General features: G+C 55.2%; 2 protein-coding genes across 4 annotated transcripts; one reads left to right on the forward strand and one right to left on the reverse strand.

Moving 5' to 3' along the window:
• Positions 1 to 2,416: 2,416 nt before the first annotated feature.
• Positions 2,417 to 8,497, forward strand: NAB2 (NGFI-A binding protein 2). 2 transcript variants are annotated; one of them, XM_027071440.2, is made up of 7 exons: positions 2,422 to 2,750; positions 4,194 to 5,067; positions 5,496 to 5,629; positions 5,956 to 6,007; positions 6,102 to 6,234; positions 6,440 to 6,631; positions 7,621 to 8,497. In XM_027071440.2, exons 1-7 carry the CDS (start codon positions 2,668 to 2,670, stop codon positions 7,728 to 7,730), a joined length of 1,578 nt encoding a protein of 525 aa, XP_026927241.1. In that variant the 5' UTR covers positions 2,422 to 2,667; the 3' UTR covers positions 7,731 to 8,497. The 2 variants fall into 2 exon arrangements, with proteins under 2 accessions (XP_026927242.1, XP_026927241.1); XM_027071441.2 differs by lacking the exon at positions 6,440 to 6,631 and having other exon boundaries at positions 2,417 to 2,750.
• Positions 8,437 to 22,323, reverse strand: STAT6 (signal transducer and activator of transcription 6). Of its 2 annotated transcripts, none has more exons than XM_027071438.2 (22): positions 21,799 to 22,323; positions 18,971 to 19,110; positions 18,432 to 18,570; positions 18,042 to 18,125; positions 17,466 to 17,604; positions 17,295 to 17,347; positions 16,939 to 17,087; positions 16,249 to 16,380; positions 15,934 to 16,122; positions 15,538 to 15,625; positions 15,278 to 15,400; positions 14,605 to 14,697; positions 14,026 to 14,232; positions 12,700 to 12,794; positions 12,468 to 12,604; positions 11,993 to 12,139; positions 11,712 to 11,775; positions 11,496 to 11,606; positions 11,218 to 11,301; positions 10,102 to 10,167; positions 9,882 to 10,010; positions 8,437 to 9,791 (listed from the first exon to the last, which is right to left on the reverse strand). In XM_027071438.2, the coding sequence occupies exons 2-22, from the start codon at positions 19,084 to 19,086 to the stop codon at positions 9,602 to 9,604; spliced, it is 2,535 nt and encodes an 844-aa protein (XP_026927239.1). In that variant the 5' UTR covers positions 19,087 to 19,110; positions 21,799 to 22,323; the 3' UTR covers positions 8,437 to 9,601. The 2 variants fall into 2 exon arrangements, with proteins under 2 accessions (XP_026927239.1, XP_026927240.1); XM_027071439.2 differs by having other exon boundaries at positions 18,971 to 19,107; positions 21,799 to 22,322.
• Between the last annotated feature and the right edge of the window lie 3,970 nt (positions 22,324 to 26,293).

Consider the following 26,293-nt stretch of genomic DNA (forward strand, 5'->3'; position numbering starts at 1 on the left):
CCTAGTTCTCAACGGAAGGGAGTAGGAGGAGAGTTGGGGGTGGCAGGAGTGGGAGGGAAGCGAAGAACAGACATCTCAGCAGCTCCGGCTGCGGGGGCGCTCTGGGCCTCTGGCGGGGCTTCACAAGTCAATGATTTTTTAAATGTATGTATTTTTAAATCCACACATAGGGGCTCACATACAAACCTAGATAGAGACAGAGCCACAGATACACAAGTCGATGTAAAGAAACATAGAAATACATTATCTCAGGATACATAGACACAAACTGGCAATAACATCTTAAATTTGCTTGGCACTTTACAGAGTTTTCATTTACGTCCTCTCATTTGAACCTCACGACAACCCTGAAAAACAATGATACAAACACTCGGGAGTTTCACTCTACCACACAGGTTCGCACCCAGAGACCCCTTCCGACTCTCTTAGCGGAATGGGCAAGCCTAGGCCTCTGGATTGGTCTCCCTTCCTCCCTCTCCGGCCGAATACCCGCCCCAGGTCCGAAGAGTGGAGGCCATAGAATCGGCTCCTCCTTCGTCCTCTTTGGCGCTGGGACCCAATCGCCCGGAGCCCAGTTGGTTGCCCCTCGCTGGCTTCACTCCCTACCCCGCCCTCTTCCCGGGGCCTGCGTCTCCGGACCGGGCGCTCAGCGCTGCCTCAAAGGGGCCCGGGTGGGAGTGAGGGGGGCGCCTGGAACAGAGGCTGTGTGGGCGGAGGATGTGCGTCACGGGGAGCGTGGGCAGGGGGAGGGAGGAGGCACGTGGAAACCCGGGGCCAGCGGCTGGCAGCCCAGGCTCCAAAATAACCAGAGGAGAGTGGGGGAGGGGGTGCCCACACATTTCAGAGGGGGTCGGGGAGAGTACCCCAAGGGAGCCCGTCTAGCCGCGCCCCCCAGTTGCAGGACTGGGGATTGGGAAGGGGATTTCTGCTCGTTCCTGTGAACCCCCTCACTGTGTTCGGGGCTTCAAGGGAAGGAGAGGAGAATGTTAGCTACCGAAATCCCACCCAGTGATGCCCTCCCCCTCTCCTGTCCCCACCGGAGATGGAAAGGTCCCCTCACCGAGCCGGAATGTAGAACCAGCCCCCGCCCCCGCCGCCCACGCCCTGCCAGGCCCCGAGCCACTCAGAAGTGCGGAATGGCGGGGCGGGACTGAGGTTTCAGACTTCGGGGAGAACCTTCCTCCCGGTCCGCTCGCTTCCCTTCTACCCAGCCTTCATTTTGTCAGGGTCTGGAGCTGCTGGACCGGGCCTTCAGAGCCCCTGCCTGCCCCCCCCCCCCCCCCCCCGCCCCGACTCCAGCCCTCCCAGCCGTGGGCGGGAGTGTAATGGGAACCAGATGGGGCTAGGAGAAACAAACGGGGGGGGGGAGGCTGGGTTGCGGAGGGGGGCTAGGCTCCTTGAAGGAGCTCCTCCCTCCTACTCCTCCGTAGGGAGCCACGTCGGACGCTCCCGGCCTTCTGCCCATCTTCCATTAGGCTCTCGAACGTCCGCAGAAGCGATATTCTTCCTATCCCAGCTTTGGCCACACAGAATACCCAGCAGATCCCCCATCCTCAGCAAATAGAGTGCGACCAGTAGAGGAAGGATGGGTACCCCTCCCATCCCTGCTTGACCTATGCTCTGACAACCCGACGCGACTGATCTTCGCGGTAGTTTCTAGCATAACCCGCCCATTCCTGTACCCCAAACTTCGGCAGAGACTCGAGGCAGGAATGGAGGCTTGGGTTTCCGAGAATGGCCCTTCAGATTACTCCTTTTGCAGCAGGGTAAGAGCGCTGGGATATCCAAGGAATTCCTGCAGAGCCCCACGCTCACAGACCTGCCCTAAGTGCACACTCTAGGACAGGGGAATGCACGCCCCAGAGGAGCCGCGCACCCCGAGACTCCGCCAACTTTTCCCGGCTCACTCCAAGCAGTCACACGTACAGCACCGCGAGGCCGGAGTGTGGGCAGCGGGCGTCCGCGTAGTTGTTGGGGCGCGTGTGCACGTTCGTGCGCTTCTCCGTGTTTTTGTGTACCCGTGCGTGGTTGTGAAACTCGGCTCTCCGCTCTGTGGGGTAGGAGCGGGTGGTGGGGGGAGTAGGAATGTCGCCGGCTGGGCGCTCACGTGGGTACGTGGGCGCGGAGAGGGCCGGCTGTGCATCCGGCGTGGGCGGTACGGAGCGACCTCGCCCCGCCCGCTGGGTCCCCAAGCCCGCCGGGTCCCCAAGCCCGCCCTCCACAGCTCGGCCTCGGTCACCTCAGTACCCGGCTCGGCGCCGCCGCTCCCGAGTCCCCGCCCCCGCCGCCTGCTCCACGCCCCCTCCCCCCCAGTCTCCGCCTCTCTCCTTCGCTCAGCCGCGGCGTCTCCACCGCCGGCCCGGAGGCCCGGGCGCCCGCCCCCCGCCCCCGGCCCCCGCCCCCGGCGCTGCCCACGCCCTCCGCCCGCCCGGCAGCCAGCGCTGCGCCGGGCCTCGCTCCCCGTGCGTCCTGCGGGGGCGGCGGCGCGGAGAGGCGGCAAGCGCAGCCGGGGAGGGGGGGGCAGAGGCACAGACAGAGGCGCGGAGGCTTGGAGAGAGGAGACGTGGAGGGAGGGACAGAGCCCGGACAGCGGCGGACACGGCAGCGCCCGCCAGGCGCCGAGGGCTGGGCACCGAGAGGGGCAGCCCCTGTGGCCTCTGGCCGTCCATGCACAGAGCGCCCTCCCCCACAGCCGAGCAGCCGCCGGGCGGAGGAGACTGCGCCCGCCGGACCCCGCAGCCCAGACCCAAGTTAGTGGGCAGAGGGAAGCGGCGGGGAGTGGAGATGGGTGGAGCTGGACTCGGGAAAGGGGTCCGGAGGGCGGAGGTCGAGGAGAGAACGAGGGGAAGCGGGACGGGGGTGGGGGGTGGAGACTGATGGAAAAGGGGGTGCGTCTTCGAATTAGGGGGCCCTGGGAGCAGGTAGGGAGCGGATGAAGCTGGATATGAAAGAGTAGGACCTAATTCTCTATCCCCCATTTACTCTGCCGGCGTGATCCGGCATGTGAGCCCCCTGCAAAGAATATGGGGTCCCCCCAAGAGCCAGGGGAAGCCCTGGACTCTGGCTGGTAACAGGGCTGGGGAGGGCCGCTGCCCTGGTTCTATCTAACGTTGGTAAGGAGTACGCGGGCCCCAGGGTCCGGGAGAAGCCGGCGCCTTCAAGCCAAGGAAGCGCATCAGCAGGGCTGTGGAAAAGCAGGGCAAGCCTTAGGCGTCCCTCTCCTTTCTGTAGCTTTATTTGCAGCACGCGGCGGAGGGGAGTTTCGGTGTGCAGCCCCTCCCTCAAGGGGCCCTGAGCCGCGCCTCCGCTCCACTTAGAGGTGTGGGTGGAAAATGAGGGAGAGGAGGGTAGGCGGGAGCCCCTGGGGCGGTTTTCGCCCACTGACGCTGCTACTGTGGGAGTGTGTGTGGGTGGAACGGGCCCCAGAGCAGAACAATTGAGGCACTCCTTCCTCCTTCTGCTTGAGCTGGAGGGACTGGCCTACCTACTCAGCAGGTGGGGAAGGTCACTGCCGGGAGAGGAGCCAACTAAGGGGCACTGGACACTCAGGAAGAGAGGAGAGGTCCTCGAGGAGAGGGGAGGCCCTTGGGAACAGCTCAGGGGAGCTGAGCAGAGCAGGGGTCCACCTGGTTTGCTGAGTGGGAAAGGACCACACCCCTCCCTCTCAGCCACCTGGATAGGATGCCACCAGGGAGTGAAACTGCTAGCAGTGGTCCCAAGTGTCCACTGTGGGCAGGACAGGGGGTCTTACATTCACCTCAGTGTGGAAAGTCACCTTGAATAATGCTGAGACTGCTGGGTGTGTAGGGTGGAGGGTGAAGACTGTCCTGGGTGAGGAGGTCCAGCCATGGTAGGGGTGTGCTGGCTGGCCTCAGTGCTCAAGGTCTCCTTGCCCCAGTCCAGAAAAGTAAAAGCTGAGAATGGTGGTGAAGAGCCTTTGACTTCAGCAGATACTGGGCTGCCTTTTGGTACTTGTGGCCAGGCTGGGATGGCACTGGCATGTTTATGCCTCTGGGTAATGCCTGATTCTCATAGTCTGTGCGCAGGCTTGGGTACTGGGCAGAGGGTGCCTTCAGAGGAGGGGAAGAGAAGCAGGCAGGAAAGAGAGGACAATTGCGAGTGTGGGCTGGTACCCAGCAGGGGGACTTGTACTGACTGCCTTCCTTTCTCTCTACTGCGCTCCTCCTTCCCAGGCCTGGTGCCCGAGCCATGGCACTGCCTCGGACACTGGGGGAGCTGCAGCTGTACCGGGTCCTACAGCGCGCCAATCTCCTTTCCTACTATGAGACCTTCATCCAGCAGGGAGGGGACGACGTGCAGCAACTGTGTGAGGCCGGTGAGGAGGAGTTCCTGGAGATCATGGCACTTGTGGGCATGGCCACCAAGCCCCTCCATGTCCGGCGCCTGCAGAAGGCACTGAGAGAATGGGCCACCAATCCAGGGCTCTTCAGCCAGCCTGTGCCTGCTGTGCCTGTCTCCAGTATTCCACTTTTCAAGATCTCCGAGACTGCAGGCACCCGGAAAGGGAGCATGAGCAATGGGCACAGCAGCCCAGGGGAAAAGGCAGGCAGTACCCGCAGTTTTAGCCCCAAGAGCCCCCTTGAACTTGGAGAGAAGCTGTCACCACTGCCTGGGGGACCTGGGGCAGGGGACCCCCGGATCTGGCCAGGACGGAGCACTCCAGAGTCTGACGTTGGGGCGGGAGGAGAAGAGGAGGCAGGATCACCCCCCTTCTCCCCACCTGCAGCGGGAGGAGTCCCTGAGGGGACTGGGGCTGGGGGGCTGGCAGCAGCTGGAGCTGGGGGTGGTCCGGATCGACTGGAGCCAGAAATGGTACGCATGGTGGTGGAGAGCGTGGAGAGGATCTTCCGGAGCTTCCCAAGGGGAGATGCTGGGGAGGTAACGTCCCTGCTGAAGCTGAACAAGAAGCTGGCACGGAGCGTGGGGCACATTTTTGAGATGGACGATAATGACAGCCAGAAGGAAGAGGAGATCCGCAAATACAGCATCATTTACGGCCGCTTTGACTCCAAGCGGCGGGAGGGCAAGCAGCTCAGCCTGCATGAGGTGAGGACCCCATTCTCCTAGCGTTGCACTTGGCTCCCAGGCCTCAACCTACTGACTTTGGAGAATCTTCATACTCCCCAGGTCTGTTTCATTGCCCCTTGACCAAGACCCCAGGCCCCATACACCCCAATCCCAGCCACTGCAATGCTTTCCTCCCCATTTGAGGGGGAAGCAGAGATATAGGCAGGAGCCCAGGTGTCCTGCTCTACACTGCTCAGGACCCCACAGGTGGAGGAGGCTCCAGGCATTCCCAGGAAGCTGGGGGTGCTGACCTCTGTCTTCCTCCTTCAGAAAGCTGCATAGTGTCAAATCCTAAGCAGGCATCTAATGGATGGGCTTCATTTGTCTGATGGTGTAGGGGTGTGAGGAGGTCTGGGCAAGGCAGTGAGGAGTTAGGATTCTGACCGCTTTGGTGGCCCCCTCCACAGCTGACCATCAATGAGGCTGCTGCCCAGTTTTGCATGAGGGACAACACGCTCTTACTGCGGAGGGTGGAGCTCTTCTCTCTGTCTCGCCAAGTGGCCCGAGAGAGCACCTACCTGTCTTCCTTGAAGGGCTCCAGGTGAGACTCCCTTCTCCCAGGTTCTTTCTAAATTAGAATCCTGCCAAGGAGCTGGGTCATGGTCTAACCTCCAGTTCAGGTACATGTAGGCCTGCTTCCTGTCCACCCGCATGTCCTGCTTTGCACCAAGTCCGCTTGTCTGCAGTCTGGTTCCTCCTCCTATCCGTCTCAGGTCCTCTCTGATCCCCCGCCAACAGTAGTACCTGAGCTGGAGACTCTTGCTCAGCCAGCGTCTTTCTAGAGTCTTAAAGTAATGCATGCTTCTCACCAGATTCTGTGTTTTCCCATCGTGTGTCCCTCCCTCCTTAGTTCTCTTGTCTTTGCAGGCTTCACCCTGAAGAATTAGGAGGTCCTCCGCTGAAGAAGTTAAAACAGGAGGTAGGTTTTCCAGGGTGGATGTAGGGGGTTAGTGTAGTCTCCCCCAGCCCCCTCTCTTGCTAGGTCCTCATTTCCCCACTTGGGGCATCCGCAGGTTGGAGAGCAAAGTCATTCTGAACTCCAGCAGCCTCCCCCAGGCCCTGAGTCCTATGCACCCCCATACCGCCCCAGCCTGGAGGAAGACAGCGCCAGCCTGTCTGGGGAGAGTCTGGATGGACACTTGCAGGGTGAGTGTGCATCAGAACACTTTTCTCCTCGCTGTGGGGGTGGAGTAGGTGGGAGGAAGGAGCCAGGAGGCAACTGCCTGGAACAGGGTTGGGAGGCCTGGCTGGATGGGGGCAAAGGGGCCTGGGCCTATGGGTCTGCTCTGCGGTTGAGGGTGGGGGTTCCGTTGACTGTAGTCCCTTACCTGATCCATGCCCATGCCCACAGCTGTGGGGTCATGCCCAAGGCTGACGCCGCCCCCTGCTGACCTGCCTCTGGCATTGCCAGCCCATGGGCTGTGGAGCCGCCACATCCTGCAGCAGACACTGATGGATGAGGGGCTGCGGCTAGCCCGCCTCGTCTCCCACGACCGCGTGGGCCGCCTCAGCCCCTGTGTGCCTGCGAAGCCGCCTCTCGCAGGTGAGGCAGCAGCAGTGCTGTCCCCAAGCACCCCTACCACCCAGGCCCCACCCAGCAATCCTGGTGTCCTGGGGCCAGGTGGGAGGAAGAGGGATGTAGTCGCCAGAGGGGGCCGGCAGTAGGATGGTTGGGCTCTAGCCAACCAGGCCTTGGGTTGAGGAAGGGAGGATCTGGCAGGGCTGTTCCCACGGGGGAGGGTCTGACCCTAATGGAGATCTGTGAAGGGGGAGCTGGGGTGAACAAAGGGACAGAGAGTGGGGGACTAGGGGAACAGGAACCAAGAAGGGAAGCAGAGATAGAACTGCCACCTAGGTGGGAGGGTACAGCAGGCTAGGAGTCAGGGTGGGGTTGCCCAGCTTGGAAGCAGAGGAGCCCAAAGGGGGATGCTTTGTGTGTGGCTGGGGGAAGGGAGGAGTCCGCCAGAGGGCCAAGCGGCTGGGCTGAGAGTGATGCAGCAGACAAAGCCACCAACCCTGGCTTGGTATTTTTAAACTGTGCGTGGGTGGGAAGTGGGGGCGGGGACTTGAAGGGGGGCTCTTCTTGGGGGAGGAGCTGGGAGGCTGGCTTCCTGTATTCCCCTTGATTTGGCTTCTAAGAAACTTGAGGGGCATGGGAGGGTAGGTGGGGCCTGGGAGGGGGCCAGGGAGGAGTGGGGGCAGTGGAGCCTGGGGGGGGAGGGGGAGAGGTCAGAGCCAAGCCACCCCCACAGCTCCTGACAGAACCAGAAATTCCAGCGGAACGGAGGCGGGAGAGACAGAGAAGGAGAGAGACACATACAGAGAGAGAGCTACACAAGGCCAGAAAGGGGAGGGGGGCACACACACTTGGGTGTGGACCCCCCCACACACACCTGTAAACGTGTGGCGGGCAGGAGGCAGTAATTCAACAAATCTAGCCCCTCTGCAGTCTTCTCTACTCCTGTCTCCCGTCCAGCCACCTCTCTGCATCGTTCACCCCACAGCCTCCTAACCTACTTCTTCTCCCGGCAGAGTTCGAGGAAGGGCTGCTGGACCGATGCCCTGCCCCAGGACCTCATCCCGCTCTGGTGGAAGGTCGCAGGAATAGTGTAAAAGTGGAGGCTGAGGCCAGCCGGCAGTGAGGGGCACACTGGTTTCCTCAGACCTGGGACTCAGACTTCTGGCTCATACAGACTCCTATGTTCTCCATCCCTGGCATCTAGTCACGACCCTGGATCCTTCCGCTGCCCTTCTCCTGCCTCCCCACCTGCTCCATGGACATTGAACTATGGGGCTTCAAGCAATAACGAGCAGGGGCCTGGCAAGAGGACACAAGGAGGGTGCGTGGTGCCCCTTCACCCTTGCCTAGAGCAAGGGGGCAAGGACTCTGCCTCCAGGGCATTTGGGGTTCTCCCCTCCCTTACACAACACACTCCCATTCTCTGTAGCTTGAACCAGTGGTATGAACAGTTGGATTCAGTTTGGACATGGGGGAAAGGGGGAATTCCCTGGTAAGGTCCAACATCTAAAAATCGCAATGCTTCCCCCCAGAACTGGGGGCCTGGGAACACTGGACCTGCTCCTTCTCCCCTCTCCTCCCCCATTTTTGTGCTTCTAGTTTGTTTCTTTAATTTAACAAGTGCTGCAGTTTGCCCACCCATCCCCATCTTTCCCCCAAGTCCTCAGCAACTTTTTCCTTCCTGCCCTCATGGGGGTTGAGGGGGAGGGTGGATGTGGGGTCCCCTTCACCGGCCCCCTCAGGAGGCCTGGGTTGGACTCAGGGTCTCCCTCAACTGGGGGCTGGACCGCAGCACCTGTCTGAGCAGTTAGAGCGTCTTTCTTTTCAGATCGTGTACAGTAGATTATTTATTTTGTTATTTTGGAATAAAATTTATTTTATGGCTTAGGATCGATGGCCCCTAAGAGGGAAGAAGGGTGGCATGGGAATGGGGGAGTGAAGGGAGGCTGGCAGTGGATGGGGAAATAGAAAAGAAGCAGCAGGTAGGGCCCCCTAATACACTCAGAGGACCACACGCCTGGGTCCCAGACTCACCCCCTGCCTCTGGGCAGGATTGGCCATGTTGAACCACCAAAGCTAGAGCCACATACAGATGTCACAGCCACATAGACCCACTAGGGCCACAGACATACTAAAGCTGAGTACATTCAGATTAGCATGTATCAGAGAAGCCAGCACATCTGCTGGTGTCTTTTGTGCAGTGTCTCAAACTTCCAAACTTGTGTCGTGACACAGGCAAGGTCAGATAGATACATGTTCTTTGTGGACACAACAACTAATGTGTGTGACATCCGTGGATTAACGTGTCTCAGGTACGCACGCTTTCACACAGCTGTATGTGAAATGCAGCCCTCTTGTGCACAATCTTCTACACGTAGCCAAAAGCCTCCATCTGAGGAATTTGGGGCTGTTTGAAATTTGTTTTTTAATCTGAGCATAACCCACATCTGTAACCCAGGTGTACAGATTCCCCCACCTTCTCCCCACTAGGATCTCCTGAACTGCTTCTCCACCTGCCCAGAGCTGGGACCCAAGCCCATCCCTCAGTCCCCAGACTCTAGTACAAAGGTGTGCACGTGTCTGCGTATTTCTACACGGGTGTCCTGGGCCCTGGCTCGAGGTGGGCAGAGAAGTCATCCGTGCCCTAACCTGTGCTCTTGACCGGCCTCCTTCCTACTCGGCCCCATCTTCCAGGGAGAGCTGTGTGTGTGTGTTCTGCGTATGCAGGCGTGTTGGGGCATGTCTCACTTTGGAACCTGAATTTCCCTTCCAGCACTGGAAGGGGGAGGACAGGGGTGTGTGGTAGGAGGGAAGGAGTGGATAGGCTCCACCCACTGTGCATTTTCCTGGCAGTCTTTTCCTCTTGACCAGGGAGTAGGTGGGGAGAGGAGAACACCCTTCCCATCTGCTACTTGGCAGGAGCATGGGCAGGTGTCCAGAGCAGGTCCGTGGGGGTAGAAGAGCTGTCTCTCTGGGTTCCCCTTCCAGGTGGGATCACCAACTAGGATTGGCCCGTAGGTCCAGGTGGGACAGTGAGATCCCAGACTGCCCATAGTGAGAGGGCTGCAGGAGGGGCTGGGTTCCCATGGACCCTCCCCCTGATTCCCCTTGCCCCTCCAGGAGAAGCTTGGTGAGGTCCTGTTCGGTAGGAGGCAGCAAGGGTGGGAACATGTCTTCACCGACCCTGCAAGGAGGAAGCAGAGAAACAGTAGGGTAGGTATGGCACCCACTCCTCTAACCTCCACCCAGCCAACACCCCCAGGTTGCCACTCACCAGGTGCCCTGAGGGAACCCTCGTATTGGCTGGCTCAGGCAGCTCTCTTCTGCCATGGTCACGTCTGAGCAGAGCAGGGGCTCAGGGGTGGACACGGCATGCTCCTGAGACGGGCATGGGAGCAGGCCCCTGTCAAGACCAGAAAAGTAAATAAGATGGGGGTGGGTAAGGCTGGAAATGAATGGAGAGTACAGGATCAGGAGGGAGTGCTGCCACTTACTGTGGGTGAGGTTGGTCAAAGGACAGGTTCATCTGGCTCAGGTTGGGGGGCATCTGCAGGTGAGGTCTAGAAACAGGAAGGAGGGCAGAGTCAGAGAAAGGAAGGCTAGGCAAGGACATGGTGTTGCAAAGTCAAGATCACTGAATGAGGAAACAATTTCCAGCCCCTTTTCCTGACTGCATAGTCTTAGGTAAGCCGTGAGCTCAGTCTTCTCTTCTGTAAAATGTGTATGTGTTGGGTATTGGGGTGGGGGTAGGAGAAAGGACTGAATTAGCTAATGTCTAATGTTTCTTTGGACTCTGGTGGTTCTAACACCCCCAGTCTCCACCCTACCTCAACTCCCAGGAGGGGAGATGTCCTGCCTTGACTAAGAGTTAATAAGCACCAGGGGCGCCTGGGTGCCTCAGTCAGTTAAGTGGCCGACTTCAGCTCAGGTCATGATCTCACAGTTCATGGATTCGAGCCCCGCATCAGGCTCTGTGCTGACAGCTCAGAGCCTGGAGCCTGCTTCGGATTCTGTGTCTCCCTCTCTCTCTGCCCCTCCCCAGTTCGCACTCTGTCTCTGTCTCTCTCAAAAAGAAAATAAAAAACGTTAAAAATTTTTTTAAAAAAGTTAATAATCACCTGCAATTATTATAATAAGAGTGTTACTTGGGGAGCAAAAATGTCTAGGCCACTTCATCAACAGATGAATAACTAAAAATCAAGACAGCAGATAAATGACAGTGGGTTTCAAGGACAAGAGAGGTAATATTAATACTAAACATAGCCCTTGCTATGAGCTTTACAGGTATTACTAACTCAACCTTCAAAATAATCCTATGAGGAAGGTAGTATTAGTATTAGCATTAGTATTATTATCAGTATTCCCTATTTTAGAGATGAGGCACCAGACCTAGGCAACTTGCCCAAAGTCAGTAAATGGTGGAGCTGGAATTCAAACCTAGCTAAGTCTGGATCTTAACTGCTAATACCTCAATGGAGTGGACAGAAGACACAGAGTGTTAGATTTTTGCTGCCCTTTCTCACAGAGGAGCCTCTCCTAACAAATGCAAATACCCATCACCCTTGCAGGTGGATATACTCGCCCCAACCCCAACAGGTTCTTCCACTTACTCCTGGAAGGCTGGCAACACGTCTTCCCGGGAGAGGGCTTGGTATGAGGGGATGGAGTGAGAGTGTGGTGGGTACACGTGGGACCTGGGGAAAGAAAGCAGACCCTTCTGATGCCAGCCCTTCTCCCGGACACTCCTAGCCCCTCCCTCAAGATAGGGAATCCCTTTCATGGAAAGGAAAATTCCCTACTTCGGCCCCCAATGCCAGCTTTCCCAGCTGCCCATGCTGAACGCCTGTCTGCACAGACCACTCCCGTTCCTGTCTCTCAAGCTCCTTACACCATATCTGGGCTGAGCTGCATATTCATGGAGGAATCAGGGGCCATTCCAAGATCATAAGTGGGCACCATGGTAGGCATTTGGGGCTCCAGGGTAGGAAGTGGCTGGTCCCTAGAGGAGGGAAGGAGGTATGTGTGACTGACCAAGAGTTGATGCCACCACTTGTTCCTGCAAGTAGTACCGGGCCCCCGCTATCGTCCACAGCCCCACACTTACCTTTCCACAGTCATCTTGATGGTAGCTGGGACGTATCCCCTGCCATCCTTACCCATCTGTTCAGCTGTTGTGGGGAAGAAAAGGAGAACCATGGAGTGCCCCAGGATTGGAGAGAAAGGGATGTGGAAAAGGTGGGCATAGTTGATGGGCAAGTAGGAGAAATGGGGCTTCAAAAATGGAGAGGTAAGTCAGAGATGACATACAGTGTGCATGGAGAGGGGCAATGGGAGTACGGAAAAGATGGGCAAAGGAAGGATTCAGAACTGCCAGCTTCAGCTCACGCTTGTAGTGGCTCCGGAAAGCTTCATCCTTGGGTTTCTTGGGGTAGAGGTTTTTGAGCTGAGCAAGGTCCCGGATTCGGTCCCCCAGTGAACGAATGGATAGGTCTTTGGCAGAGAATGGCTGGATGTTCTCTATCTGTGGGGAGCCTACAATAGGAATGAGACCCTGAGTTCTCTCTGTCCAGACACTCTTTCCCCTACCCAGCTCCACCAGAGGACTCATTCTTAATCTACCAAGGCAAGGGGGAGAAGAATGAGGGTGGGGGCCCTGAGGGAGAGAGAACCCACCAGTCTCCATTCTCACAGACCTCACAGTGAGAAGGCAGACTGCAGAAGGGAGGAGAGAAGTTGGATCTAAGGAAGAACTTCCTGAAGACCAGGGTTGGCACCAAGGAAGGCCAAGACATTTCCGTTCCAGAAGAAACCCCAAAGGGCACAGGTACGGAGACAGAGGACTGGCTTGGGGTGACCTCACCATCCTGGCCCCGGATGACATGGGCAATGGTGATGCCCCCAATCTCTGAGTCGCTGAAGCGAAGGAGGAATGTTCCATCAGGCTCGTTGAGAAGAAGACTAGTGACGTACTGTTTGCTGATGAAGCCAATGATCAGCCTGGCCAGGATGAAGGAGAGGATGGGGGTAGAGGCACTGGCTGTGGAGAAGAAGCTAGAGGTACAGCTACTCAGGTCACTGGGGCAGAGACTCACCGATCAGACCAGTAGCTCCGGAGACAGCGTTTGGTGAGGTCCAGGACACCATCGAACCACTGCCAAAAGGTGAAGCCACGACCCAGCAGGATCTCCTGGGGAACAGGGGAGGAGCTAATGTGAACACAGGAGGGCCGGAGTTAGAGCCTGGTTAGGATAGACACTGGGCCATGAGTGCCCACACAGCAGAGTCACAGGGCTGAAGAACCAAACTGGATCTGAGATCTCATCGATGACAATAGCCAATCCTCACATTTACCATGTGCCAGGCAGTATTCCAAGCCCTTTCCACAAATTAATTTATCTGATCTTTACAACCCTATGGAAGTATGTCCTATACGTACCCCACTTACAGATGAAGAAATGAAAGCCCAGAAAGGTCAAATAACTTGCCCAGGTCTATACAGCTGGTGAGAGGCAGAGCTGGGATGTAGCCCAGGAAGTCTGGGCCAGGGTCCATCATAACCACTGTGCTCCACCTGTCCTTAATTAGGCCTGGTGGAAGCTGAGTCCAGAGAAGGTGTCTTTGCCAGGTGTGAGTGTCCTGTTCCCTTTGCTAACACATTCTCTGGTCATGTAGACTTCTCTTTCTTTTTTGCTAAGAGAGCAGTACATAACTGCATTTACCCAGCTGGTCATCAAGAAAGACACCCAGATCTTTTCCCCCGTTCTTATAGCAGATCCAGTCCCGAGCCACCTCATCTGGAGGTGGTAAAATATAGTAGTAGCTAACTAAGAGCAAGAAATATGGGGTTCCATCCCAGCCATGCCACTCACCTGCTGTGAGGCGTTGGACAAACTACTTAACCCCTCTGAGCATCAGGCTCCTTGTCTGTAAAATGGGGATAATAATAGTACCTACCTCAAAGGGATGTTGGGAGGAGTAAGTGAGATAACATACATAAAGTGCTAAACATAGTGCCTGGCATATAGTCAGCTGTCAATACATGGTAGCTGGTATTACTGAGCATGTCCCTGTGGGATTTCATCCTGGTTTTTGCAATAGGAACTATTTTCCCAATGGGTCAAAGTCATTTTGAATCTGTGTTTACACACAATCTAGATGAGTCATGCAAATCACTGGGAAAGAGGGAGGATGGAGGACCCCCAGACCAAAACACGAGGCATGCCAGAGAACGCATCCTCTGGGCTTACCCCCCGGGCTGAGGGTTTTCCAGTTTAGGCTGTGACAGAGGCTTCCTTGATGGGCATAAGGGGGCATCGCGAAGACCCCAGTGGTCAGTCTCTGGACAGAGGTTGGGGAGGTCCTGAGTGCCTCAGGGATGAATAGCTTAGGGGGTGAGGTCCGAAGAGCAGGGGAATGACCTTGTTGAACTGTGACCAGGACACAGAACGATGCTGGAAGGCCTCCATGCTGAGGCTGTTGTCATTGAAGATCTTCTGGGCTAGGAAGAGGAAGTGCTCTGGGAGTAGCCCCCGATTGGTCCCCACTTCAGCCATGAACTTGAGGTTCAGAGTTTCACACATCTTCTCCCAGGGCACCCGCTCAGCCACCACAAAGGGCACACGGTCCTGGTGTGAAGTGGGAAGGATAGGGCACTTTAGGCTATCATCCTCGTTCATCCTCAGGAGGGGCCTTCATCCCTCCCACCTCCCCAAGACTGCCCTTCCCAGCCATTGTCCCCCTCAGCTTGCTCACAAAGATGGTGCTTTTCCAAGAGTAGTTTAGGGTACTGCAACATGATAGCTGTTAAGACTCGCATGAAAAGAGGTCAGAAGTACAAAACCATGAGGTTAGAGAGTATGAAGGAGGCAGAAAAAGTCCGCGAGAGGGAGTGAAGGCCACTTCCGTTGGAACATGTCTGACTCTGGCCCTTCCCGCCATGTTAGAGCCTACCGTGCCTCTGTTCTTCCCCTCCACCACCATTCCAGGTCTTTCCTCACCATCTCAGAGAAGGCATTATCCCACAGGATGGTGGCTTTCGCATTGTTGTCTTGGTTGCCGTGGACAATGACCACCAGGGGCAGAGACAGAGCCTGGCAGGGGTGAGAAGGGGGATCTTCTTACTGGAGCAAGGGGCTTCCTCGGGGAGCTATCTCTGAGAGTGCAGGGAAGCTACTGGATTCACACAACATAGTTAAAAGTTCCCGGTGATTTACCAAATGCTTTCTGAAGCTCGATTAGGGCCTCACTGTAGAGAAGTGGTTACAAGTCAGTGCTATGGAAGCAGACCTCCAGGTCTCCAATGCCAGCTCCAACACTTAGTAGCTGTGTGACCTGGGCAAGTTACTGAATCTCTCTGTGTCTCAATGGATTCATCTGTAAAATGGGGCTAATAATAGTACTTAGCTCATAACGTTATTGTGAAAACTGTGTGTGTGTGACTTAAAATTGTACCCTGGTCTACAAAAAATGTGTAATAAATGCTAGTCGCTGTCACACCACGATTCCCTGGCATGTGCACTCTTGCTCCTCCCACTCACCCTTGCCCCAGTGCACCCGAATACCGGACACACAAAGTATGGAGCTATCATGAGGGGTGAGGATTCAGGGCCCCAGCATGTGACATGGAGGGGACCTGGGGCCCCAGCTTGGGCAGCCTGAGGTTCAGTTCACCTGGAGCTGGATGGGGAGTTTGTTGGGGCCAAGTGTGAAGCTGGTGGAGAAGAGCACGGCACACTTCTCCTCGGTGACAGACTCAGTGCCCTTCCGCTCACAGCGCTTGATTTTCTTCAGAAGCTGCAGGGTGGGGTGAAGGAGAGCAGGGGTGAGGACAGAGATGGCTTCTCCTGGATTCCCGACATCCTCTCTGAGGACAGTCCCTGAGTCTGAGGACCCCTGCCCCCCTCTCTGCCACTGCTCCCTAAAGCCCTCACCAGGTTCTTGAACAGGGCAGAGCAGCAGTTCCCAGGAATGCTGTTCTCCAGGGCCACGGTGTTGTTGATGATCTCCCCAGTGCTTTCTCTGCCAGGGGAGTCAGAGTGAGTGGGCGCATTCCAGCTGGGCCAGTCCATGGGTGAATGGCGTGGACTACTGGCCCCAAATCTGCATCTCCCTGCTCAGGTTCTTAAGGAGGGTTCCCATCTTGGCCAAATCATGATTCCCCATCCCATTCCAGCCCTGTTAGGTCCCTCGCCTTCCTCTGCCTTGACCATTCAGGGTCCACACACCCCACGTTCCCCCCTCCTCATCACCTGGCTCTTTGCGGTACCAGTTCCCCAGGCTCCTCTGGCCTCCACCACCCCAACAGGCCTTCTCCAGCCCCAGCTTACGCTCCAGCCCCGGGGCCCTGGGGCATGCTCAGCTCCCTTGCTTGCTTCTCAGTCACCATGTCAGCCCTGACAAGTGGAGGCTTGGCCGGGGCCCCCAGGAACCGTAAGCCCAGCAGGAATCGAACCCCAGCCTGGAACTTGGTCTGAGTCTTCAGAACCTGGGGGGGCTGCTTCTCTACCAGGAAAGAGCTGGGAGGAGTGAAGACACAGGGCAGTTAGTGGCTGGGTCCCTCCTGGTACCCTTCCCACAGCTCCAACCCTCTCCCTTCCCTGGGGGTCTGCTCTAGGCCAGGCTGGGGGGTTACGGAGGCATACCTGGTGACGAGGGTTCGCAGGACTTCATCCAGCCGGCTAATCAGCACTGCCCGGGCCTTGGGCTCAAGCTCCCCACTAGCCGCCCCCACCTCCTGCTGCAGCTGGGAATAAATGTCCACCAGGCTCTCGCACCTGGGGCCGGGACAGTGGTCAGGGGGCACGGGATTCAGGCTGCCTGCTCCAGCCTAACCCCTCTAGCCCTAAACCCAGAAAGAAAGCAGGATAGTGTGTGTGGAGGGGTGGGATGGGCAGTGGGTCTTGCTACAAGGCACCAGGGCTGAAAGGGCTGTGGGACCTGCCTTGACTCTGGGTTGGAGGTTCTTTCTCTGTACCTGGACCCCTGTGGAAACCCAGCTGCCTCTTCCCCAGGACTCTGGTACCCAGGTCAGCTGCCAGCATGTACGGTACTTTTGCACAAACTGAAAGGTGCCTCCGCCCAATAGACCTAATAGGAAAAGGCTTCCCATTCCTCTGGGCAAGGGCTTGAAGAGAAAAGCATCGCTGGGCATACTTGTTTAGGATGCCGCCTGACAACAGTGTGAACAGTTCTGCTGGAACTGGCTTCTCTGAGTCTCGGCCCATGCCAGGACCTGCTTGCCTGGTTTTTCTCTCCTACCTGTGGGTCCTCCAGCAGGGACAGCAGACACCCACCCCCAGCCCGCCCTCCTATCCCATCAGCCCTGCCCCAACCTCTCCTGTAGTGGTGCCAGGCTCTCCTCAAAGGGTGCACCATTCCCTGCCAGCTGCTGCTGCCGCTTCCAAATCTGGATTCTCTTCAGCACCAGGGCCTGGGTGGCCTCCAGCTCCCCGACAGTCTCCTGCAGCAACGTGGCCAGGGCCTGCAGGCAGGGGAGGCCTGAGCCAGGGACACCCTGTCTCCTCACCCAGCCCCTGAGGGAAGGGCTCTGTTTCTCACCTCTCGGGCATTCCCCTACCCCACCACCATGTGTGACTCTCTGAGGCCTAATCTCCATCCCTTCACAGAACTGAGATCCCTCAAGAACTGCACTTTGAGCTCAAACTCCACCTCCCAGTCCGTCACTGACCTCGCTTTGCCCAGTTCCACTGGCAGGAGCATCTATCAAGTTGTGCAGAGACACTGAGGGTGAGGGCAGAAATCAGGGTTACAGACAGATTTGAGTCAAGGGTGAGGTCCAAGAGGGGATCACTCTACACACTTCCCAGAACACTCTTAAGGTGCCAGGCCAACCTCTTACCTTGGCCAGCCTCGGCACTGGGCTGCAGAGCTTCTCGGAGAAGGCGAGTTTCCCCCACCCGGTGCTGTAGCCTTTGCAGGGCTGTGTTAAACTTCAGCTCCTCCTGCTTCCAGTGGAAGGGCATTGGCAGGTGGTGGAACTGCACAGGCAGGACAGACGCCAAGAGGTGAGATACTCTGTCCATCCCTCTACACTAGGCCTTGGCTCCCTAAAGAGGTGCCTGCTGCTATGCTCTGCAAAAAGGAGACAAACTACTTCTCTTGTCTAGCTCCCTTTCTCTTTTGATGGGTCTCCCTGACCTTTTGGAATCTCCCGGGAATAAGCCCTCTCTCTTGGCAGAATCAGCTTCTCACCCCTTGCTCTCTCCTCCCTGGACCTCACTACCCTCAGTCCCTCATTTTAAAGCTTCCCTGAGCTTGGCTTGGGGTGCACTCTGACCCCAGGAACCTCCTTTGGTCATCCGGGGCCTAAAACGTTGAGCTTTTCCTCAAGTTCAAATTCCTTCTGGTTTCTCATGGCTCAGGCTGAAGTCCCAGGGAGTTGAGTTGGGGTGGGAGGCGGGGGTATTGACAATACCTGTTCCATAACAGCTTTTTTCTCCCCTTGAAGTATTTGTTTAAAAGTGGCCACCAGCTTCAGGGGGTCCCTTTGATATATGCTCTATAGAAACGAAGAGTGGTGGACTAGGTTAGCCTGGCTCTTACCCATGTTGTTCTCCCCCTCCAATCCACGCCACCCACCTCCATCCACGCGCGCGCGCACACACACTGAAAAGGCAGCACAACTGCAGACTCCAGAAGTTTTCATGCATTTGCATGCTTTTAAAACCTAATTTGCATACTAGCTAACAACTAACTACAGGAACACCAATTTGCTTCCAGAGTCCAATTTCTTCCAGTGTTCAATGCTCATCCCAGCTCCACTCCAGCTCCACCCCAGCCTTGTCCCCTTTCCTCCTGCCCCCACCTCCAGGGTGCTGATGTGTTGCAAGATGGCGCTCCCCTCCCCCTGCTTTCCGGCTGAGGCCTGAAGGCGCTGGACAGTGGCCGAAAGTAGAGCGCTAGCCATGTTGCAGCAGAAGGTGTCTGAGCCGACCAGGAACTCCCTGTGGGAAGATCAGGATGAGGAGGCCTCAGGTCAGGGCCTCTTTCGCTCTACTGACCTTCCACCCCTCAGCACACAGCTCAGCGGCTCCTTCCCAGTTCTATTCTCCATCCAGGCCCTCTGCAGTTTCATCCTTGTGCCCTTTGTTCCCCAATTTTCCGGTTGCTGTGGGAAGTGTCCTTGCTCCAGCCCTGACTGCCTTCCTCTATAGCTCAGCCCCCTCAGGGGTCAGAGGACTCCTTGTGTCAACGTGCATAATCTGGTTGGTGTGGCACAGACTGTCCGCTAAATCTAGGCCACCATACGTGGAATAACGGGTCTCAAGTCCCAAAATGGGACAGAGAAAATCTAATGGGGGGGGGAGGACCTGGGAGGACCAGCATAGGGCAGCTAGGACTCACCAGGGCTGGTTCTCTAGCCAGTCACCCAGGAGATGCCGCAGGTGTTGGGGAAAGTCAACATAGAGCCGTTGCAGTTTTTCCGGAGGCATCTTGGAGACCAGACCCCACAGAGACATGATCTGGGGTTTGGAGGGTGCCTGCTGGATAGGAACAAGGCCACTCTGAGAGGTGCCCAAGAAAGCTGGCCTATGCCTAAGTTCCGGGGGCAGCCAGCAACCTCCTGCAGACAGCCCTCCCAGAGACCATCGCCACTACCACTCACAGCCAGACCACCTCAAACCAGGGACATCTTTGGTCAAAGTCTGAAACAAGGTCATCCCTTCAGTGGTAGACAAAGGGGCGAAGGGGCGGGCAGAGGAGGACAGGGGAGGTGGAGAGATCAGAGAAAGCTCTCTGAGAGAAGGCAGAGGACTCAGGTTGCAGCTCTGAGCTTGCTCTGGTTCTGTAGGCAAGGAACCTCCCCACTGTGAGCCTTGACCTACTCATCTCATAAAATAGGAGGCTTGGATAAGTGCAGAACTTTCCAACATTGTTTAAAGTAGTAGACAATTTTGGTTTTAAATCTGTGGAATCGCAATTATATAAATAAAAGGTATAAAATTGGAGTTTCACTCTTGAAAGCAGGTGCGGTTGGCCTGGAACTCCACTGCTTCCACTTTCCTCTCCTAGCCTCCTGACTCCAAAGGTGTTCCTGAAGAAACCCAAAGGTTTCAAAATCCCAGGCATCCATGAGATAATCTGAAAACTACCAGGATGGATGAAGAAGAGAATGGAAGACCAATAACAGTTACCATTTATTAAGCAGTTACTGTGTATGAGACAGTACACAAAGCTCATAATCCCATTAGAGTTTTGCAATAATTTTTAAAATAAGTGATTACACCCTTTCATAGATGAAGCAACTGAGTCTAAAAGAGGCTCTCTAACTTGCCAAGGCCACTGAGCAAGTGAGTTCAGAAATCAGGATTTGAATCCAAGGGGTAACCGACATCGAGCTGTGAGGGCCCCTTCCAGATCCAGATCCCATCATCCAAGGAGGAGGGGCTGTGGGAGGAGAGCTGAAGAAGTGGAGATGGAGGAAAGGGGAAAGCAGAGGGAACTTGGGAAGAAGGTGGGAGAGATTGGAGAAAAAGTGGGGTTAATAAGCCTGGAGTGAAGAGCCTAGAAGTTGGGGAGAGGAAGCTAGAGGCTGGGCTGGAGTCAAAGGGCAAAGGAGAAAAGATGGAGAGAGGGAAGGAGGAGATGGGAGAAGTAGGGGGGAGAGGTGCATCCCCATTTCTGGGTGGGCTGCAGGGTGGGGAGGTTCAACTGGTGTTTTCCCAAGGGTCTCTCAGCACATGTTTCCCATAATGCCCCTCTCCTAGAGATGAGAGAAGATGAGCATGGAAACTCCCCGAGGCTCCCCCAACCCAGTAGCCCCAAGCTCTCCTGGTGGGCTTTTAGCCTCTCTTCTCTCCCAAGACCGCTAAAGGGATAGAGAACAGAGGGGCTGTTTTTCTAGAGACTCTAGCTCCAAAGCCCTCTTGTTCCCCATACCCCGTGCTCCCCAGCTTCTATCCTCTCTAGCTTTTTTCTCTCAAAGGCAGTATCCTCCGTCACTCAGGGTCTTCCAATAGGCCTTTCTCTACCACCTCCCACCCTGGAGTGAAGCACCTTTAGGTCTGTGTTTCAAATTCAAGGGAGGGCTCCATTCCTCTCTTCTCTCTTCCTCTCCTGTTTCTCATGGTGCTCACACCTTTAACCCCAACTGGGGACTGAGGTCATCTTTAAGCAGAAGGCAGCCCCCCCCCACCCCCCACTCCCCTCCCCCCCACCCCCCTTCCGCTTTGCTCTACAAACCCTCGTTGAGTGACCAGCCTCCCAGCAAGGCCCTGACCTTAAATCTCCTCCCCTACTCCATCCCCAGGCATTAGGCAGGCCACACTTTCCCCTACCCCACCCTACAAAAAAGCAGGTTAGGTGTGCCTGCCCTGACTTCAGGCACTTGAAGCTTTAATCCCCCTGAAGACTCGTCGGGAGGAGGGGCCACGGCGCGAGGGGGCGGGGCCGGTGTTCCCCAACACTTCCCAACCGGGAAGGCGAGCCCGGACGTCCACGATACTCTGCAGCCTGCTTCGTGGCCTAAACCCGATCACCTCTATCCCTACATTCTCCAGCCCTCTGACCGTGGGACCACAGGATCAAAAGTCAAAAGAGCTTCTCTGAGTTGCCCAATATGTGTTTGTGGCGGTGGGGGCGGGGAGGTGGAGCCAGTTCAGCACGAGGAGGGTTAACTCCGCGCCGCCACCGGGAAATCTCGGCGTCTACAGCAGCCAAGCGTGGAGCACTTTTGAGGGGGGAAATTCCCCCTCCTCTGGGGCACCATGAGGTCTACATCTGGGGCTCGCTCACCCCCAGCCACACCCTTGAACAGCAGCAACCTTTGGGGGGGGGACAGGATAGGGGCTTGTCAAGGACCCACCTCCCTCTGGCATCAACCCTCTAGGGAGGGGCAGCTACCTCTCCTCCCCCCAGGGCAGAGGGGCACCTCCTTGCCCTCCTTTCCGTGCCTTTACTTGCCCCTGGAGGTGCGGGGGCGGGGGTGTGGAAAAAGTGACCCGCGCGGGAAGGTGGGAGTTCTGGGCCTTACCCATACCAGATTTCTGTGAGAATTTAAACCTGCCCAAACCCGGGACCACCAGCTACCAAAAACAACTGAAACAATTTCTCAGGGACCATACACCCCGCCCAGGGGAGGGTCCCGAGAGGACCCCCGCTAATCCACCCCCCCCACACACACACTCCAAATCAGAGTTCCCCCCTCCCCCTCCTCCGAGGCATCCCCTCACCTTGGCAACCCCTCTGCGGTCTTCTCCCTCTCAGCGGGCAGTGCCAGGCCCCATGGGTCTGTAGCTCTGTCCAGCGAGTTCAGGGCTGGCTCTGCTGGCACCCCCCCACATCCACCACCACCACCACCAAAAAGAGCACACACACACACACACACACACACACACACACACACACAACCTCTCCCGTCCTTCCTCCTCAGTGTAAGCAGTGGCTGCCCCAGCCCGCTGTTTCCGGCTTCTCCGTCTAACCAGGTCCCTCCCTGGAGCTCTGACGACACAGAGAAGAGAAAGTGGGCTGGAGGAGGAAGAGGAAGAAAGTGGGGTGAGCGTGTGTGCCTCCTGTGCCGGGTGGGGGAGCACGGGGTCCAGGGAGCCAGGACTGGGGCTCAGAGCCTTAGAGCCAGACTGGAGGGGAGCCTGATCCCCACTTATTCTACCCCCTCAAAAGCGATCAACTCTTCTCCAGAAAGTCACCTAATAATAATACCAAGCAGCAACCTGCGGCCCTAAACTGCCTCTCCCATACCCAAACTTGTGAAGGGGCCCGCGGTTTGGGCTCAGGAGTGACTGGGCACCCCAGAGCCTCTGGAAAAGCAAATCCCTCTGGGCTCTGCGCTCCCTCCAGTGGAGGACCCTGAAAAGCAGCCAGGGTGCTGTCTGGAACTCCTAAGTCCTCCTCCCTTCTTGGCGGGGTGCGCCTTAGAGGTCGCGTGATTACTGATGGGAGGGAGTGGGGGAGGGGACCCCAGAGCTCAGAATTCTGGAAGACTCCAGAGGAGTCTCATGCACTGAAAATCATCTCAGCCCCCTCCTCACAGGGCACTACACTTCAGACCCTTATGGGAAACGACACAAACTAGAGTTGCTGCCTGCAGATTCCCAAGGGACAAGTTTGACTAGGAATCTGCCGTGCAGCCTTGGCAAAGTTCCTGTTTCTGTGGTAAACACTGAGACACACCCAGAAACAAACACATACATGTACAATTTCCTTGGCCATAAGACCACGCGCGTGCGCGCGCGCGCGCGCGCGCACACACACACACACACACACACACACATGCTTACACATGTGCGGGCAGGCTCACAGACACGTTAGCCCTCAGAGCAACAAGCAAGTCACAATAAGACACGCACATACACAACGCTGGCTCAGCTTCTGAGTCATCGTCACAACTGGTGGCTGTTTTTTGCAGCTTTTGCTGGAGGAGGAACTGAAGGAGGCCAAGGGACCCAGAGAGGTCTCCATGCCCCCAAACCTGAGAGACAAGGTGTATAGAAAGGGTGGTCTCTGGGGGATGGTGGGAGATGGGAGGTTTCAACTCCCTTCCTCTTCCCCTAGACAGGGCTGGGCTGAGGGGCCAAAGCTAGGCCTATGCTGCCCCCTGGTGCTTAAACTGATTCTCAGAGCCCAGCTCCTCCCTGTCCTGTCCCATGTGGATGGTCATGTGTGTGCAAGAGTGCACATGTACATGGAGGTCCCAGCCAGGCAGCAGAGGGTAGCAGTTAAGAACTGGGACTCTGGAGGGGCGACTGGGTGGCTCAGTCGGTTAAGCGTCTGACTTTGGCTCAGGTAACAATCTCATAGTTCTTGGGTTCGAGCCCCACATTGGGCTCTGTGCTGACAGCTCAGAGCCTGGAGCCTCCTTCAGATTCTGTGTCTCCCTCTCTCTGTCCCTCCCCCGCTTGCACTCTGTCCGTCTGTCTCTCTCTCTCTCTCAGAAATAAACATTAGAAACAAAATTTAATTAAAAAAAAAAAAACAAAGAACTGGGACTCTGGAGACAGGCTGCTTGGGTTCAAATCCCTCCAACACTGCTAACTGAACTGCACAACTCTGGGCAAGTTACTCTTTGTGTTACAGTTTGCCATCTGTAAAATGGAGCAAATGATCGTCTTAACTCATAAGGTTGTGGGAGTGAGATGCAATAATATATGTGAAGGCTTAAAACAATGCCTGGCACATAGTAAATATTAGGCACTCTTTTTATGGTCCAGAATAAGCCTGGTGTGAGGAAGGCAGAAGGGCTTCCCTCCTATATAGGGGTCCCCAGGTTTGGGGGTAATAATACTGCCACAAAGACAGAAATATTGGAGGTGTGTGTGCTTATGTGTTGACTGTGTCTGAAAGGCAGTGAACTGAGGAGATGGTATGGGTGGAGATGGCAGGTAGGGAGTCTGTCCATGGGTTTGTATGACCAGCAATGCTGGGACTGCAGTATATGCACATAGGTGCTCAAGACACATGCTCCCAGGTCCCCACTCTGCCCTCAGACATCCACAGACAGTGGCTGAATTCCTAAGGGTCTCAGAAGGTCCAAGTTCCCCCGAATTTTGGCAAGAGAAGGGGAGGATTGAACGCAGTCTCTAACTTTGGGTCCTTTTGCAGGGTAGAAAGGCAGGAGCAAGTACTGGTAGGGAAACAATATTTTCTGTCATCCTCTCTAACTGATTGCACCAATGGGGACACTGTGGTGTCATGGAAATAAGCCAGAGTTAATTAATTAATTAACTGATTTTTAAGAACCCAGAATTTAGAGGCCAATCCGGCTTGGGTACGACACCACTTAAGAGCTTTGTGACTGTGTGTCAACCCCTCAAATGGAGACAACAGTTCAGCAAAATTTAAGGAGGCACTCATCTTCAGGTTGCACAGTTGTAGGGTCTGCTAGACTTTCAGTAATGGCACCCCCACTTGCATGACCCTGGGACTGGGTACCTTGCTTGCCTCACCCATAAGCCCTGCCATCCCACCAAGTGGTCATAAAGATTACATGAGAGAAAGCATAGGAAAAAGGAACTTTGTGGTCTGTAAAGGGCGGTTTGCAAGCCAATAGTGAGTCACAAAAGCAATCTGAAGACTGTTTTAGTTTGTTAAGGCTACCGTAACAAAGCATCACAAGCTGGCTTGGCTTAAACAACCAAATTTCTTGTCTCACAATTTTGGAGGCTAGAAGTCTCAGATCAAGATGTTGGCAGGGTTGGTCCCTTCAGAGAGCTGGGAGGGAAAAATCTGTTCGAGGTATCTCTCCTTGGCTTGTAGATGGCCATCTTCAAGTTCATATGGTGTTCCCCCTATATTTGAGCCTGTCTCCAAATTTCCCCTTTACATAAGAACACCCGTCATATTGGCTTAGGGAACACCCTTAATGACTTCATTTTAACTTGATTACCTCTGTAAAGTCCATATCCCTAAATAAGGTTACATTCTGAGGTACTGGGCAAACCTCAAATGAATATGAATATTTGAGGGACATATGACTTCAATATGAAAATATGAATTTAAAAAACTTAATTAAAGTAAGCTCTATGCCTTACATGGGGCTCAAACTCACAACCCTGAGATCAAGAGTTGCATGCTCCACTGACTGAGCCACCCAGGTGCCCCTGAAAATATGAATCTTTGAGAGACACAGTTCAATCCATCATAGTGAGCCTTGACCATCACTTTTTAAAAATGTTTATTTATTTTTGAGAGAGACAGAGAGCAGGGGAGGGACAGAGAGAGAGAGGATCTGAAGCGAGCTCTGCGCTAACAGCAAAGAGCACAACACAGGGCTTGAACTCATGACCCAAACCGTGAAATCATGACCTGAGCTGAAGTTGGACGCTTAACTGACTGAGCCACCCAGGCACCCTTCACTTTCTAAAAACAAAGTAGGATAAAATAGAACAGAAAATATCAGAATGCATCACACAAAGTAAGGGTAAGTATTATTTAATGAAACTTTTGTTTCAGTTTTATATAAGTATCTGAGCTACAGGTCTTGATATAAAAGATAATTTTTATTGCAGACTGGGATCACAGATCAAAGTACTATTTGGATGTTGGTAAACATCATGTATCACTTTGCATTGCTTTTTAGTTATTTTAGGGGTATATCCTTCTTCTCTGACAAGAACAGAAGCTCCCAGAGGGTGGGGATTCATATCATACTTACACATTCCTATGCAGCTAGAAAAGACAACATGCATTCTTGCTAATGAAGACAAGGACTATTGTTTACTGAGTCTTTACTAGGTACCTGGTGCTGGGCTAAATGTTTTACAGATACTCTCTTATAGAAGGACTACACTTAGTCATGTATTGATGGCAGGAGCTCAGTGCATTTCACAGGTAAGATGAGTGGCTGCCGTGTTCAGGAGCACTGGGTAGTGTCCTGGGATTTGTGGAGGATTGAGGGAAAGAAGGAAAAAGTCACAGAAGAAGTATGGGAATCTGCTGTGGACCCTTAGTCACCTCTGTCTCTCAGGCCTTTGCCATTCTCCCCAACTTTTCATCCACCTTGATATAACCTCAACACTTAGATTAGATGAAACAGAGACTATAAATTGGAAACTCCCCCAGTTTCCTTCTGTCAACCAACACATATATTCATCAGCAACTGCACCTTCCCCATAGGCTCAGAGGACAAGGAGCCCCTGTCCCTGTCCCTACTCTTCCCTGAGGTATGCTTCTCCTCAGGAACCCCCTCTGTCTCCTCAGGCACTGTTCCAT

This window comes from Acinonyx jubatus, chromosome B4, assembly GCF_027475565.1.
Source record: "Acinonyx jubatus isolate Ajub_Pintada_27869175 chromosome B4, VMU_Ajub_asm_v1.0, whole genome shotgun sequence".
NCBI classification, from domain to species: Eukaryota; Metazoa; Chordata; class Mammalia; order Carnivora; family Felidae; genus Acinonyx; species Acinonyx jubatus.

Excerpts from the sequence above, each read along its gene's own strand:
- NAB2 (XM_027071440.2), top strand. The coding sequence starts at position 2,668 with ATGCACAGAGCGCCCTCCCCCACAGCCGAGCAGCCGCCGGGCGGAGGA. Across the intron at positions 5,630-5,955 it reads TCTTCCTTGAAGGGCTCCAG|GCTTCACCCTGAAGAATTAG; the intron begins GTGAGACTCCCT and ends TTGTCTTTGCAG. Across the intron at positions 6,235-6,439 it reads TCTGGATGGACACTTGCAGG|CTGTGGGGTCATGCCCAAGG; the intron begins GTGAGTGTGCAT and ends CCATGCCCACAG.
- STAT6 (XM_027071438.2), bottom strand. The coding sequence starts at position 19,086 with ATGTCTCTGTGGGGTCTGGTCTCCAAGATGCCTCCGGAAAAACTGCAA. Across the intron at positions 14,233-14,604 it reads ATAATGCCTTCTCTGAGATG|GACCGTGTGCCCTTTGTGGT; the intron begins GTGAGGAAAGAC and ends ACTTCACACCAG. Across the intron at positions 12,140-12,467 it reads TGTCATCCGGGGCCAGGATG|GCTCCCCACAGATAGAGAAC; the intron begins GTGAGGTCACCC and ends TTCCTATTGTAG.